This window comes from Eubalaena glacialis, chromosome 1 (assembly GCF_028564815.1).
Source record: "Eubalaena glacialis isolate mEubGla1 chromosome 1, mEubGla1.1.hap2.+ XY, whole genome shotgun sequence".
Taxonomy (NCBI): Eukaryota; Metazoa; Chordata; class Mammalia; order Artiodactyla; family Balaenidae; genus Eubalaena; species Eubalaena glacialis.
Window position 1 is genome coordinate 113,977,349 of NC_083716.1, and position 16,865 is coordinate 113,994,213.

At 48.2% G+C, this 16,865-nt stretch overlaps 1 protein-coding gene across 1 annotated transcript; it reads right to left on the reverse strand.

Moving 5' to 3' along the window:
• Nucleotides 1-2,204: 2,204 nt before the first annotated feature.
• TEX51 (testis expressed 51) lies at nucleotides 2,205-6,363 on the reverse strand. Its single transcript, XM_061190635.1, has 8 exons — nucleotides 6,165-6,363; nucleotides 5,991-6,065; nucleotides 5,655-5,744; nucleotides 5,229-5,312; nucleotides 4,057-4,125; nucleotides 3,846-3,965; nucleotides 2,728-2,879; nucleotides 2,205-2,339 (listed from the first exon to the last, which is right to left on the reverse strand). The coding sequence occupies exons 1-8, from the start codon at nucleotides 6,361-6,363 to the stop codon at nucleotides 2,205-2,207; spliced, it is 924 nt and encodes a 307-aa protein (XP_061046618.1).
• Between the last annotated feature and the right edge of the window lie 10,502 nt (nucleotides 6,364-16,865).

The following is a 16,865-nucleotide window of genomic DNA, read 5'->3' on the forward strand; positions in this document are numbered from 1 at the left end:
GGGCAGATTTTGGTCAAAGGATACAAACTTCTAGTTAAAAGATGAATCAGTTCTGGACATCTAATGTACAGCAGTACAGCATGGTTATTATAGTTCATAATACTGTATTATATACTTGAAACTTGCTAAGAGAGTAGATCTTAAATGTTCTCACCACACAAAAAAGTAGTTGTGTGACTTGATGGAGATGATTGCTAATGCTATGATGGTAAGCACTTTGCAATATATAAGTATATAAAATCGACATGTTGTTCTCCTTAAACTAACACAATGGCATATGTCAATTTTATCTGGAAAGCTGGAAAGAATATTTTTTTTTTTTGGAAAGAATATTTTTAGATGCATTCATCACAGTTATTTTAAAATTTATATCAGCTCTGACATCTGGATACCTTGTAGATTTGTTTCTGTTGTCTGCTTTTTCTCTTGATCTTGTTTTTGTGTGCCTGATAATATTTGTTTGAATACTGGACACTGTAAATGAAACATAGTAGTGGCTCTAGATGATATTATTTTCCTTCCGAAAGTATTTACTCTCTCCTTCACCAGTGAAATGGAGTAAGAACAGGCCTCTTCAATTTTGTCAGTGACAGTGGGGCCTTCAGTCTGAGCTCCATCCTCTGTAAGGATCAGTCTGCTTCTGGTACTCCCCCTCTTTTAAGCTATAACCTTTCCAACCAATACCCTGGGGTATTTATCAAAGTTTATCTTCCTATGTGGGTTGCGGAGGCCAACTTTTATTTCCCTAGCACACAAATCTCTGATAAATTGCATTTCAGATCCTTTCTGTTTGATTTCTGTCTTTGGAAATCTGAAGCCTGTGCTACTTAAGTATAGGTAGGCACCTTGGAGGAGGCGGAGGAAACAGATGCATCGTGTTTGTTTTATTTTTCTGCACCTCCCTGCTTTCAGGGACCTGGACCCCTCACGTTCTGTGTGGGCAAGCTAGAACTCCAACTCCTGAATCCGCAGTTCCATGATATTGCCAAAGCTGTCTTGGCTTCTCCAAACTTGGCGGTCATCCTTGGCGCAACCCCTCACGCCTGCCTCTCAGCCTGATCTGCTGAGCTGGCCAAGCTTGGGGAAGCGCACGGCAGGATAAGGGCTCACTGCAGAGAGCTCTCTTTACTTGGAGACCTTGGGCACAGAGGACCTATTCGTCTGGTGCCCTAAACAGACTTCCTGTCTTGTCTTGCTCTTTTGATGTGCTTTATTTTTAGCTGCCCTAGGTGGGAGTGTTGGTCTGCTCCGAGCTGCCTGTCACGGCCAGAAGTCCTTCAGAGCCAATGCTTTGCCTGACTCAAAAATCCTTAATCTTTCTTCTCTAGCAGAATGCAATATCTAGTTTTCATGCAAATATGCCCACAAATAATGAAAAAATCTGTTGATAAGAGATACATGCATACAGACAAACATACTTCATATAAATTATACTCAGGGTCTTTTGCTTTTACTGCAGGCACCAGAAAATAGTTGCCTTGGATACGTTTGAGGTAGTGGTCTAAGTCCCAATTTGAATAAAAATAGGAAAACAACATCAAGGCCAAGGGAGCTTGACTTTTTCTATGTCCTGGGTGGTAACCAGCTTTCACAGACATGCAGAGAACCACAGTCCCCTGGAAGGCCAAGACCGCTGCCTAGGGGCTCTGCCCACTCATTCAGAATGGCTGTAGGTCCTCACCATATGCTCTCCCCAAACACCTTATATCTATGGACTCCTCGCCTTGGGACATGGCCTGCTGCTGACAAAACCCTCCACTGCCTCTCCCCCAGCCTGCTCTGCCCACCTGCTTTCCCCGGAGTCTGTTGGTGGGTTCTTTTCTCAGGCTTGCTTTGGACCCACATGGGCTTGGGAGCCTCTCATTGGCCTCTTACCTGGGCCTCTCCCCACAGCCATATTTCTTGGAGTTCCTGACCCTATCAAGGTCTCTTGCACCTCCTCTGCAATGCTGAATCTTTGATGAAAACACTCCTCCCTCCCTTCCGCCTTCCCTGGCCTCTCACAGTTGAAGACACCACCTCTGGGAGGCCTTCCTGGATTCTTGGCTGGGTGAGCTGGAGATGCCTGCAGCTGGGTACCCACAACTGCCCTTGGCTGTGGTACTCTCTGCCCAGGCTGCTGTTTATGTTCTGTTTATGTCTTGCCCTGGTCTCTGTAGTGTTCCCCGCACCCCGCCCACCCCCCTAGGGAGTGGCCCTCATTGCTAGATAGTGATGCTGAAGTCAGCCTGCTTCCAGCCTGGCCACCAGCTCCAAGGAGGGAGCACCGGCAGGGCCAAAGGAGACAGGAAACCCTGTTTTAGGAGCTGGGCTATGGGCCCCAGCAGGATTTCAGTGGGCTGCAGGAGGCGAAGGGAACAAGGCACTGAATTTGGACCCACAGCATGAGCAAATATAGGATGGCAAATATGAACCCAGTGGGCATACCAGCCTGGCTAGAACATCTCAACCCACACTCTGTGCTCAGATGGGGAAACAGATGCAGAGGGGGGAACCTAGAACCTCAATGTCAGAGCCAGGATTCGAGTCCAGGGTCTGGGCTGCCCGTCCACAGCTCTGGCCTCAGACCTGCTTCCTTTCAGCCCCCAGGAGCTGACCTGCAGACTAGGGCCCTGGATCTGGGTGTGGCCTCCCATTCAGTCTCTGGGGAGAGCCTGGGCCAAAGCTGAGAGCCTGGGGAATCAGTGAGGAGGGGCACAGGGTTGAGGCAAAAGGGCAGAGCCTTGCCTGGGGGTCCCGGGGGTTCCATTTAACTCGGCAGCCTTGGGGGCTGAGAAGGAAAGGGATCTGGAGGGGGATGGAGCAGGACAAGGCCACATTCTCCCGCAGGCAGAGCCGGTATATTCCATCGTCAGCAGCACCAGTGATCCACCGGCGACCTGGGAGGCGCCAGGGTGGACATCCTGGCCAGGACGTGGGTGAGGTCTGCTACTGGTGTGACTTGGAGCCTGTTTTCTGGTTTCTTCTGCTAGTCTCCGCTCTTGCTGGGGCCTCCGGCTGGCCCCTTACCACCTCTGTTCCACACCTAGACATGGGGACACCCTGAGGAAGCCAGGCCGTTGCTGCCCTCATCTCTGGTGTTGGAATCAGGTGAGGCTAGTGTGATCCTGCAGAGCTGCGACTGCCGGGACCAGGGGAGGGATCTTTCTGGAAGGAAAGGGTGGTGGCCTGGCAGGAAGAGGGTGAGGACATGAGACAGTCCTCGCGGGCCCGCATGGGGAGGGTCACAGTGTCGACTGCCACTGTGCAGGACCCCGCAGAAGGCGGATGGCACAGTCCATCAGAATACGAGGAGGGTATTTTAATAGAGGCTATTTACAAAGCATGGGAGTAGGGAAACCCCAAGAGAGAGTGCGGTCTCTTGGGCCTCAGAACTTCGGAACTGTTACCACCCCAGGTTGGAAGGGTCGGGGGAGGGAGAGTTACCAGAGCCCAGAGACAAGAGCGCTTCCTGACAGCACCTGAGACCTTTGTTCAGTTGACAAGTGGCCTGCTGGGTCCCTGCTGAGAAAGGAGAAGCAGGTCTGCTTCTGCCTCTGACCTCCTGCTGGCCAAACCCAACCAGGAGCAGAGGGCAAGGGGGGCGTGTTGGTAGTCTGTGCAGTCAGGGAGCAGGGTGGCAAAGGGTGGAGGGGTCGCTGCAGAGGGATGATGACAGCTATGGGTAGGGGACACTTTGCAAGTCAGGTGGAGACTTGGAGCATGGCTACTGCACTGTCCCGGGTGCCTGGCCCTGGGTGGGTCTGCTCGCACTGGGGGCTGATGGTGGCCCTCCTGAGTCCCGGCCCTTGATCTTATACTCCTTTGGATGTGAGGCCCCGGGAGCCAGACTTGGGGTCGCTAGCCTTGCTGCCCCCAGGCCGACACAGCTTCCCCTCCATGGGAGTTCTGGATGCCCCAGGACCTCCTTTTCTGCCTCCTTCTCCTTCTTCTTTTTCTTCTTCTCGAACCAGAAAATGTAACATCTGGGCCAGGAATCAGGGTGGAGATGGGTCAGTCTAGGAGTAGGCGTGTCTTCCTTGGGGATGCTGGGGCTTGGAGCAGGCACTCACCCACCTCCAGCTAGGGTCGCCAGGGGCAGAGCAATGCTGAGGCTCACAGCCCACACAAAGTTCCTCCTGGTCCCTGCAGGGGTTGGGAAAGGGGGAGCCAGTGTTTGGGCAGCAGGCGGGGCCATCTCAGCTCTGAGAGGAGACTGCGTTCTCTCCTTCTTTAATTCACCCACTCAGTCACTTGTTTGCAGACACTGAGCACCTACTGTGTGCCCACCTACATCTAAGGATGAGTAAGACAGGATCCCTGCTCTCTAGGAGGGAGACAAGCAAACGATTCTGCTGTGGTGTCCCAGGGAAGCGGGGCAGGGCAGGGAGGAGGAGTGATCTGAGGGAGCGCCCATGAGCCTGGAGAGTAGGAGCTGGTCAGGGAAAGCTTCTCGGGAAACAGGACTTCTGAGCTGGATTTTGAAAGACCAGTAGGAGTTCAGTTCAGATGGTCAAGGGGCCAAATTATGTTCCAGGCAGAGGACACAGAGTGTTCAAGGACAGAGGCATGAAGCCGTTTGTCCAGCGTGTCAGCATCTCCATGTGGCTGGGGAGCGGGGAGGTGAGCAGGGCCTCCCGAGGAGGGGGGTGGACTTTATCTGGGGGCCCCTGGGAAAGTTATAACAGGAAGGGTCGGAGGTAGACTGGCTCCTTGGGAAAGGGTTCTTTGATTGCTGAATGAGACGGGGCCAACAGGGTCTCGGAAGCCAGTTAGGAGATGCTGCCATAATCCAGGTGAGATGTGAGGCTGCCTGAGGAGTGGCAGATGCTGGAAGGACCATATGGCAACACACTGAAGAATTGTTTAGCAAGACCTGGTGACTACACGCACTGAGTAAGGGGGAGGGGACTCCTGGTTTAGGAGGTCGAGAGCTTGAGTGGGACATTTGCAGAGAGGGGTCCTGAGGGAAAGCAGATTTTGGGGTGGAGATGGGTTTGGACATGTCCCCAGGCATGCTGGTTTTGAGGACCTGACGGACCCCCAGGGGGCATGTCCTAGAGGCAGGTGGCTCTGAAGCTGGACACGTGGAATCCAGACATCTTGGGAGGTGCTACCTTCCCCAGGAAGGATGGAGAGCAAGAAGGGATATCGGTATAGACAAGAAAGACAGTCCAGACAGAGACAACAATGGACTTGGAGGTGGAGGTGGAGAGGCTGCAGGCCAAGATGGCTGGCCGGCCACTGACCTGGGCAGAGACTGGCGTCTTGGCAGGTGAGGAAGTGTGTCTTGCAGTTGGCACAGTTGATGACCTCCAGGGTGGAGCGGATGTCTGAGAGAGAGAAGGGGCAGGAGCCTTAGCGAGGGCCAGGTGTCCCTCAGCCTTCACCCAGGCCTGGTCCCCAAAATACTCACCACAGGACTCGTTGCAGGCTGCCCGGGAGGGTGAGACGGTAGAAAGACTGAGGTTCTGGGCAGACAGAGCCGGGAGAGGTCGGGGTGTGAGCAGGAAACGAAGCTGGGAGAAGGTGTGGTCAGGCGCCCTGGGCGAGGGAAGGGTGAGGTCTCCTGGGGAGGGGCCTGGGGGCGGGGAGCTGCAGATTGGACTCTGCCTCCTTAGGTCTCCGGGAGGTGAAGGGCTGCGGGGCAGGCAGGGGCCAGCCCCACCTCTCACCCTTCTCCTTCAGCTCTTCAGATAGGTCCTCCAGATGCTTGGAAAACTGCTGCTTCAGGACATCAACCTCTTCCAGAAGTGATGGTTTATCTGGGTGGAGCAGGAAGGAAGAAGCTGTCTACATTTCATAAGTGGAATCAATAACTTTCTCAAGGTTGGGAATTCAAACCAGGTTTTTCAGACAGAAACTCTGTAGTGCACACAGATAGTTGCTGTCTCCGACCCCACCCTTCACAACACCTCCGCACCCCCGGCTAGTGGTCTTCTGGGAATGCCTTGGAGGGCCAGGTTTTGTCAACCCAAGCCCTGGGGCCCTAAGACACTAGGCTTCCTCACCATCTCGAAACTTCTTAATGGCTTTATCTATGTGAGTGAATAATGTTCCTGCTGCTTCCTCCAAATGGTCTTGACCTGAGAATGGGATTTGGGACAAAGGGAAGTCAGGAGACTAAGATCCTGGGCCAGGTAAAGGGGTCAGCCCTGACCCCTGGTCTCCTGGCTGTGCCTCACCAAGATACCAGGATTCGAGGAAAGCATGGCTGTCCAGAAATAGGGAGTGGAGGCTGTGGGAGAGCTCCGCAGGTGGCCCTGGGATGCCCCAAAGAATCTGCAGGTCATAGTCTATCAGTGCAGGCAGCTCTGGCCAGCACTGGAGGCAGCTCTTCCCATTGGCGGTGGGCAAGAGACAGCTAAGCAGGAGAAGCAGCATCTTCTGGGGTCTTCCCTCAGTACCCTTACCACACTGCCTGGCAGTTCTACATGGAACGCTGGCACCCTGTCTCCCTGGGAACCACATTCTCTTTGCAGAACAAAAGTAAATTCCACAGGGTAAGGTGAAGGCCAGCCATGGCACAAACCTGGGCTTTGACATCAGAGCCAAGTGAGGACCTTGATATCCTCCTCTGAAGGTGGAGTCACCGATCCTCATTGAGGACGGTTCTTGTGAGGATCAGAGAGATGGCTGTGCTGCCTGTGGCTGGTCCTCAGCCCCCCTGATGGCATTTACTATGTATGGAATAGTTCACAGGCTGAAATTTGGAAGGCCAGGAGAGAGCAGCATAGAGAGAAGGTTAGTTGTTTAAAGAGTCTGCATCACTTTTCCACATAGAAGTGGTCAGCCATGGGAAGCTTATGGAACATATGTCTTTTTCATGGCGCATATACACTGGCTGCTGTCTTGTGCCTGGTCAAGCCAGAGGGGCTTCAATAGCTATTCCCATCACAGTGTAGGCAGACAGTGTAGACAGAATGTAGACAGAGCATGCATGAGAGTACAGAGAGAGAAGCCATCTCTGGGACAGCAGTTCTTATGTGCAGTGGGCCTTGAAGAAAAGCAAAATTCCTTACTCTTCAGTAAAGAAAAAGCCAGTGGGATCCTTGTCACTCCTCAGCTGATAAGCTTTCCCCTTCCATGCCGTGCTTTCAGAACCAGCTTGAGTTCCTCAGCCTGAACTATGGGTAGCTGAAAGCCACCAGGCATTTGAAGAATGCTTTTAGTGTGAACAAGAGGCAAAACAATGTCAAGAATTCAAAACAGAAGCAAACAAAAACCACAGGAAAAAAGAAGGGTACCAAAGATATGGTGGGAAGCAGAAGAAAGCTTAGAACCCCACCATAATTAAATAGACAAAATATTGCCTTCCCCAGATGAGAAGAAGCTGCTGTGTAAAAGAAAAAGTCTGAAAATAAGAAAGAGTTATTAGAGATTAAAAATATAATAGCAGGAACTTAAGAATTCCATAGATATGTTGGGAGATAAACTTTCAGAGGTCTCTCAGACAGAAGTACAAAAAAATAGAGATGAGAAATAGGGAAGAAAAGATAAAATTAGATAATCCATGAAGTCCAGGTCTAACATTGAGCTAATGTAAGTTTCAGAAGGAAAGAACAGAGAAAATGGAGGGGAGAAAGTTATTTGCAATAGAAGTTGGGTGGAAGGGATTAACATATACACACTACCACATATAGAACAGGTAATCAACAAGCACCTATTGTATAGCACAGGGAACTCTACTCAGTATTCTGTAATAACCTATATGGGGAAAGAATCTGAAAAAGAATGGATATATATATATACATCTGAATCACTTTGCTGTACACCTGAAATGAACATGATATTGTAAATCAACTATACTCCAATATAACATAAAAATTAAATTAAAAAAAAGTAGTGTAGGAAGTATATACAGGGAGGAATTTTGTCTTATAGGGAGAGAGATGCAGAGGGCGGGCATCAAGGTTCACTAGAAGAAATAGCACTGAATTGGTAAATTCAGGCCACACTACTCAGATGGGCTCTGAGATGACAGGGTGATTCTGAGTACTGCAGAGCTGTTGGTTTTTCACTGGCTTTGGACATTTTTGGGGTTAGAGAATTAGCTTGCTTTTTTCTACTTAGACAATACTTCTGGAAAGGAAGGCCCTGATTCCCTAGAACCAAAGCTGGAAAATGCGGGAACTACTTCCCCTGATACCCCGGGTGGGGCTCAGAGCTGAGCAAATATGCAAGCCTGCTGCTTACAGCGTTCATTGTCACCTCTGAGGTTGCCTCACCCAGCTTGCATGTGGGGGAGGAGAGAATAGGGAACTGACAGAAATGATACAAGAAGGAAATTTTAGAATTGAAAGACACGAATTTCCAGATTGAGAGGGCCCACTGAGAAGGCATCCAGTGGTTAGGAATAAGAAAAACCACACCAGGAGAAAAGGGAACCCCCCTACGCTGCTGGTGGGAATGTAAACTGGTGCAGCCACTATGGAAAACAGGATGGAGCTTCCTTAAAAAATGAAAAATAGAGCTACCATATGATCCAGCAATCCCCACTCCTGGGCATATATCCAGAAAAAGCAAAAACTCTAATTAAAAAAGATACATGCACCCCAATGTTCATAGCAGTGCTGTTTACAATAGCCAAGACATGGAAGCAACCTAAATGTCCATCAACAGATGAATGCACAAAGAAGATGTGATATATATATATACATATACACACAATGGAATACTACTCAGCCATAAAAAAAGAATGAAATATTGCCATTTACAGCAACATGGATGGACCTAGAGATTATCATACTAAGTGAAGTAAGTCAGACAGAGAAAGACAAATATTGTATGCTATCACTTGGAATCTAAAAAATAATACAAATGAACTTATTTACAAAACGGAAACAGACTCACAGACACAGAAAACAAACTTATGGTTACCAAATGGAAATGGGGGGGGAGGGATAAATTAGGAGTATGGGATTAACAGATACACACTATTATATATAAAATATCAATAGTTGAATGACAAGGATCTACTGTATAGCACAGGGAATTATATGCAATATCTTGTAATAACCTATAATGGAAAAGAATCTGAAAAAGATATATATATATTTATATATATAGAACTGAGTCACTTTGCTGTAAACTTGAAACTAACATGGTATTGTAAATGAACTGTAATTCAATTAAAAAAAAAAAAAAGAAAAACCACACCAAAGCACAGAGAAAAAACAGACCATGTACAATGGACTAGTAATCAGAATGTTTTCAGGCTTCTCAAGAGCAATGTAGGAAAGTGGTAGAGAATGGAGCAATGCTTTCACAGTCTGAGAAAAATATTTGCATCTTAGAATTCTATGCTCAATAAAACAACAGTCAAGGAGAAGAAAGACTAATGGTATTTCAGGCAGGCAAGGGTTAAAATTGACCTCTATTACCTTTTCTTAGAAAGCTGTTGGAGGGTGTGCTCCAACTAAACAAACACATCAAGCAAGAAAGATGACATGGAATTCAGAAAATGGAGACTGTAATCCTACAGAGGGGTGAAGAGAATGTCTATGGTAACAGTCAAGAGACACCCCAGGATGACAAACAGTCCAAATTGCCTCTCCCTGGGTAGAGAAAGGTCTGGAGTGGGTGGCCTAGCTCAGCTCCCTCTGAGCATTGGGTTCCTTTCCTGGCTTGCTTTGGTCTCCTTTACTCTCTTCTGCTTTTCTCTGGCAGGAATTGTCTTTTCTCAAGTTAGAAGTGATAAGGTCCAAGACCCAGGCTTCTGTTTTGGGGGTGAAATGATAGGGTAGGTATTTAAAGTGCTTTGGCATTAGGCCATCAGAAAACCCTCACAAAAGTCAAAGGAGTATTCTACAAGATGCAGTCACACTTGGTAGAATTCTACACTGATGTTTGGGCTAAAGCTCTAAAGTGTTCAAAAGCCTTCCTTTTCCTTGGTTTATGATCTTCTTTTGGACAGCTTTCGAGCAGGGCAGGATTCAGGAGTCACTCTGTCCCTGGCACAATATCATTTCCATTCCCCCCCACATTCTTAGCTTCAATCTGTGAAAGTGGTACTGCCCCTTTGAAGGGGCATTTAAACATAGAATCATAGAGACTGTGGGCTGGAAGAGCTTTTAATGCAACTCATGACTATGGTTCGTTTTCTAGTCTCCACTTGTTTACCCTGATTTCTCTCCTAGTTTCCCATTTAATTCAATTGTATGTTGTGTACTTGGAATTAATTAAGAATTTGTAATGAATTAGGAGTCTAAATAATAAATGCAGTCCTTTCCATTTCTAGGCATCTTGGGTGTTAGAACTTTCCTCTTTTTTTTTTTAACATCTTTATTGGAGTATAATTGCTTTACAATGTTGTGTTAGTTTCTGCTGTATAACGAAGTGAGCCATCTATACGTATGCATATATCCCATATCCCCTTCCTCTTGCATCTCCCTCCCATCCCCCCATCCCACCCCTCTAGGTGGTCACAAAGCACCGAGCTGATCTCCCTGTGCGATTCAGCTGCTTCCCACTTGCTATCTATTTTACATTTGGTAGTGTATATATGTCAATGTTACTCTAGAACTTTCTTCCTTATGTTGAGATACCATCCATCTTGTGCTTTGGGTCACTTGGGGATGTCTAATACCTCTGACATAGGACAGCTCATTCAGTGTTTGAAGACAGAAATTAAGCCTCTTCTTTTGAGATCAAACATCTTTTCTCCAGCCCAAGAGCTCCTTGAGTCCATCTTAGAATCTGGTTTCTTGCCTCCCCCCATTCTGATTGCTCTCCTTTTGAACCACCCCCATTTGCCTTTGGCAGGACAGAATGTGCAACTGAATATTCTTTGACCTTGGGGAGGTTTGTGTTTGTGTCCTCCTACTTTCCCTACTGGTACAGATTTCCCCACATGTTCATTTTGTATTGCATACTAATGGCCCCAAACTTAGTGGCCTAAATCAACAATCATCTATCATCTCATGGTAGAAGTTTGGGCTCAGTTAAGCCAGGTGCTCTACTCAGGGTCTTACAAGGCTGAAATCGTGATGTTATATATCATTACCTAATCACAGGAGTGAAATCCTCCATATTCACAGTGCTGCATCCTGCTCAAGTGGGGAGGATTATTATTGGGTGTGGACACCAGGGGACAGAAATCTTGGAAACCATCTCAGAATTCTTTCTGCTAAAATGGAGCAGGACCCTGTGGGGCTCCTGGGCATGGAAGCCTTTCTGTGTCCCTCATTTCTTGTTCGTAGGGATTAGACTCCAGCCTCCATAAACTTCCCTGAGTTCCAAAGGGCAGGTTACAACAGTTGCTAATCAGGGATGGGAGGGGTGCATAGACAAGGGAGGAGCTGTAAAGAAACAGTAGTGCAGCCTCGGGGGCAGGGTCCTGGTTCCTCCTCAAGGGACACACATTACAATATCTTTGAGCTCTTCTACAGGACTAAAATCCCCAACAAATGGAAGATATTAGCATTCTTCATTCCAGAGAAGATCACAGTTTGATAACATTGAGAAGCTCATCAGGAGACCACCTGAGGACAGATTAAAGGACACCCTGATCTTTATCAGCAACCCCACCCTTGAACCATTGCTATAAAACTCCTCACCAAATCTCCTCTGGTTGGGACACAGTTTTTGAGGCACAAACCCACTGCACCCCCATTTGCCTGGCAAAGCAGTAAAGATATTCTTTTCTACTTCACCCAAAACTCTGTCTCTGAGATTCGATTCAGCACCAGTGCACAGAGGCCCAGTTTTCAACATCACTACCACGCCCCCAAACCCAACAATCTACGCTTTGGACCTGTAATGGTGTCACCAACACCCCTCTCTGCGCAATTAGTCACCAATTTGGGTTAGGAAATTGTGTCTCCTCAGAGCCCCTTAGTATGAATATAAGTTAGTTGGAGGCACAGCTGCAATGCAATCCTGACAGTAACTACTCAGAGTTAGTTCACACCCCGCAGGTTAGGGCACCGTCCTTCACAAGGCTGCCCTTGCTTCAGATGGGGAAGGGGGGCTGCCAGGTCAGCTTCACGTCTGACCAATTAGCTACAAATATGGGGGTTTCCACTACCTCCTCAGCTTTGATAACTCACTAGAAAAGCTCACAAAACTCAAAGTACTATACTTATGATTACAGTTTTATTATAAAGGATACAAGTCAAGAGCAGCCAAATGGAGAGACACAGAAGGAAAAGTCTGGGAGGGTCCCTAACCTCAAATCTTTCATGTCCTCAGGTGGGTCATCCTCCTGGTACATTGATTGATATGAATCACTAAGCAGGAAGCTCACCCCACCTTCAGGAGCTAGGATTTTTATTGGGGTTTCCTTATGTGGGCATGATTGATTGAGTCATTGGCCATATGATTGAACTCAATCTCCATCTCCCTCCCCTCCCCAGAGGTTGGGCTGATCTCACGTGCCTCAAAGTCTCAACCCTCTAACCACATGGTTGGTCTCTCTGGCTGGCCAGCCCCCATCCTGAGTCATCTCATTAGCATAAAGCTAGCAATAAGCCCACCCTAAGTAGCAAAGACACTCCTATCTCTCAGAAATTCCAAGGATTTAGAGGTTACCTCCCAGGAACCAGGGACAAAGGCCAGCCAGATTCTTTATAGTCTAACAATAGCACATAAAGTCTTTATTACTCATTAACATTTCGCTTGAATTTACCTGGATCCAGGATTTGTGTAATGCTTCTGAGGTCTCTTGGAATCTTCTGAGAGGTTCTCAAATTCCAGACAGAAACTTTTGATTCCCAGATGCTGAGTTGTGGGGATATTATGATAGTAGCAGTGAGAGATCTAGGGACAAGTAGAACATTACAAGGGCATCTATCTTTGCAACATATATGACCGAATTAACTCACTTGGTTGGCAAAATGGTCTTAGAGGTTATTGACCTGTAAATCCTGTCCAACTGTTACAAGGAACCTTGGCTGAAAGAATGTTCAGTTAATCCAAGAGGTTAGTATCTGCTTGGTCAATGCCTTTACAAGAGGTTGGATTTAGTTGTTTGATTTTTTAATGAATAAATTAGAAAAAAATTCTCACTAGATGACTCACCATAAATGAAATATTCATTTCATTTTCTTCCTGGTTAAAACTCCTGTCTTTAAATGCTTTGTTGTGTCTACTTAGAATGATCAATGGGGATGCCTCGGGGATTTCTCTTGCAGAATTTGTTGGTGGAGAACATTAAAATTGCATGAAGACACTCATGTAATTTTAATCATCATTAAAATAATTTTGACTGAAATTGGGAGGAATTTAAAGTGAAATGCTTTTTCTGGGAAAGGTTGAGGCCATGTGCCTTTGGTATTCAAGGAGGCAAGGTCACACATCTCTAGGGCACTCCTCCCATCCACCCCTGCTGCTGGGCAGAGACATTCTCCATTAGTCAGGGGCTATGGCCAGAAGGTCTGCAGGACAAAGAGCTCCTGGCCATCTCCTTATTGTGCTTAGAGAATCATGCAGGGCTAGGCATGGGCATGGCCCTAAACAGGGCTCAGTGTAATCTGTCTGTTCCTCCCAGGAGGAGTGAGATGAGCCCAAGTGGGAACCGGTGAGGATTCAAGTTTAGACCTGTGCCTTCCAGACCAGTGTCCACCACCCCACACCACACACCCCCATCTCTTGAATTTTTCATTTAATGGTCATTGAACTCAGCCCCTGCATCCATGAAGTCTACTCAGGTTTCTCCCTCACACAGTGATTTCCACATCTTCTGATCCCTCTGACGGCCATGTTTGTGTTTTTCATTAGGTAATTAGTTGCATGCCAAATTGTGACATTTTTCTGTTGTTGATTTTAAATGTCATTAAAATCCACTGTAGCCTGTGCTCCTCCTAGACCTTACCAGCCTGCTTTGAAATATAGGGTCACAATCATAATAACATTTCTTCAGGTCATCTCCTTTCTGTAAGGTCTCAGCTCTCTTCGCTCTCCTGCTGTCAGAGGTTCAGGCAGTCCTTGAGGCATGTCCCCCACGTGGCTGTGAGCACAGTTCATGCAGCTGGCTGGGGATGTCTGCTCCCCTCTGCGGAGGTGACTCCCCCTCCTCCGCCACTCCCCACACACCATAGTCTCAGCTTCTTCTTCCCTGTTTTGGATGCTCCAATTGCCCTTATGAGACCATGGACCCCAGCCATTGCCCTGCAGAAGAAGGGAGAATGGCTCCTCTCATTCAGCCTCAAGTCCAAAGCAGAATGTTCTAAGGCTCTGGGGTGATTCTGATTACTTGCTCCCTCCTGATGGAGATGTGCAGCAGCCCTTGAAGCAAGTTTGCTCATCTCCCCTCTTGGTTCCTTACAGTACTTTCCTTCTCCTGATGTTCTTTGCACAAATGGATGGGACCTTCCCAGAATTCTTGGAGACAGGTCTAAACTCTGAGGTCGATGTGACAGAGAGAGATAATGGCTGCATTTACTCTGGTCAAACGTTGTCTTTTTTTTTTTTCTTGGCTGTGCAGCGTGACATGCGGGACCTTAGTTCCCCAACCAGGGATCGAAACTGTGCCCCCTTCAATGGAAGCGTGGAGTCTTAACCCTGGACCAGCAGGGAAGACCAAAGGTTGTCTTGATGAAACAAGGCTCCAGCTCCCAAATGGGGTGTTTATTTTCCCTGGAGAAGCAGGAAAAGAGATGGAAGACCTTCAGGCATGGGACACATTCACCCTATCCTGGTATGTCCCTCAGTTTTTGGTGTTTTCTTGGGGCAGACTAGGGCCCTTGGCTAGGCTGGGGGCTAGAGCATCTTTTCTCTAATGAGCTGACTACTGGGGCTGTTGTGATGTACACCTGAAGTTGGGAGCACTTGCTGCTGCTGGGAACTTTGGACATCTTTGAAGGACAAAGGGGGCTCCCTGCCCAGATTGGCTCACCCCCTTCTCTGCCATAATGTGTTCAGTCCCTGAATCTTACTTATCACACTTCCTCTTTTCCAGGGTGCTTCTCCAAAGAAGGTAGGACCATATCTCCTACCCACAGACTCTTGGGCAATGGGAACTGACCACCTCCTCACCAAGACCATTGGTGAGGCTCCCCCTTCCTTGGATCTGGACTGGACTTAGTGACTTGCTTGTCATGAATGGAATGCAGTAGAGGTGGCTCTTTGTGACTTCCCTCATAAAGGGCCATGCAGCAGTCGGTGGCTCTGTTGGAAAGCTCACTCTTGCTCTTGGGATGGTCCTTCTTGGAACTCAGCCACCATGCTGGGAGAACCCCACGCCATATGAAGAAGCCACCTGTGGGCGCTCTGGTGGAAAGTCCCAGCTGCTACCAACGTGTGAGTGAAGACGTCCCTGGATGACGCTGGACTCTGGCCACTCGAGCCTTCCCAGTTAAGGCTCCTGGGGCAGAGGAAAGCCATCCCCTGGCCTGTGCCCTTTTATGCAGCGAGATACTGGGAACATGGGCTCTATGCAAAGAGCACAAGACACAGACTTGTTCATCAAAGGGGAGGGACTCAGCCCTATGGCCCAACGGTGCACATGGTTGAGGGCTCTGCGAAGTGGAATTAGAAGCCTCAGTCAGGGCAGGAAACCCAGATGGTAGTGGCCTGCTCCTGCCTGTGAGCTCCCAGCCCTGGGGACTTGTGCATGAAGTTTTGGGTCTCCAAGTGGGCTCTGATTACACACCCCCCATCAGCCACACAAAGGGTCACAGACTTAGGCCCCAGGTGAACGACGCTTTGGCCACTGTCATCTACCACCACCATCCAAGAAGCGGTGGAGATGAGGCGGAGGGGCACCCTGGATTCACTATGACACACCCTCCTTGTGGAAATGAGGAGTGGAGGAATAAATGTGCATGCAGTCTCCGCTGAGCTGGATCTGGGTTTGCAGTCTTGCTCTGACATTTCTTTTTTTTTTTTTTTTAAAAGGAAGCAAGTTTTTTTTTTTTTTTAATTAATTTATTTTTTATTTATTTTTATGGCTGTGTTGGGTCTTCATTTCTGTGAGAGGGCTTTCTCCAGTTGTGGCAAGCGGGGGCCACTCCTCATCGCGGTGCACGGGCCTCTCACCATCGCGGCCCCTCTTGCTGCGGAGCACAGGCTCCAGACGCGCAGGCTCAGTAATTGTGGCTCACGGGCCCAGTTGCTCTACAGCATGCGGGATCTTCCCAGACCAGGGCTCGAACCCATGTCCCCTGCATTGGCAGGCAGATTCTCAACCACTGCGCCACCAGGGAAGCCCGACATTTCTTTATTGTATGGTCTCAGGCTGGTTTCCTCCTGTCTCTGAGCCTGTTTCCTCATCTTTAAAATGGTGATAATTAGCGTGCCATCTCCTGGGGGTTTTGTGAATATAAGTGTCAAGTGCTTAACATAATATAGGTACTCGATTTCTCTTATGCCCTTTCCCTTCTCTTCGGAAGGACCTGGATGCAGTGGGACCCAGTTGCCAAATAATGATAGCTAAGCGTTGTGAAGTGTGTACTGTGTACGAGGCATGGTGCTCAAGGCATAGATCCCTTTAGATACTCATGATCCATGGGAATCCTCCAGCTGGAGACTGGTGTGCCAGGGTCCCAGGAAACGGCTCCTCAAGGGAGCCTCTTAGCATCACCAGAAAATATGAGCTACTACCAGACATTAGGGCTTTTGGGCTTTCTTCTGTTGGGAGCTGCATAGCCATGTGGCTGGCACCCAGGGCACAAACACACACACCTATATACAAATGTGTGTACATACTGTGTCTACTGGTACTTCTTACCCGAGGGCTAGCCAGCACAGATCAATAGCTGACTGCTGTTGACATGTGCATCTGGGAATCAGTCATTCAAGCACTCATGCCAGCAGGGTCAGAGCCAATGGCAACTTACTTAGCACTGCAGGCTGTGAGTGGTGGGGCTGCTGTGGGTGAGGCTGGTGGAGACTTCGCTGGTGCCCAAGGAGAGGCCTCACGACAGAGGAGAAGCCTGAGCTCCTGG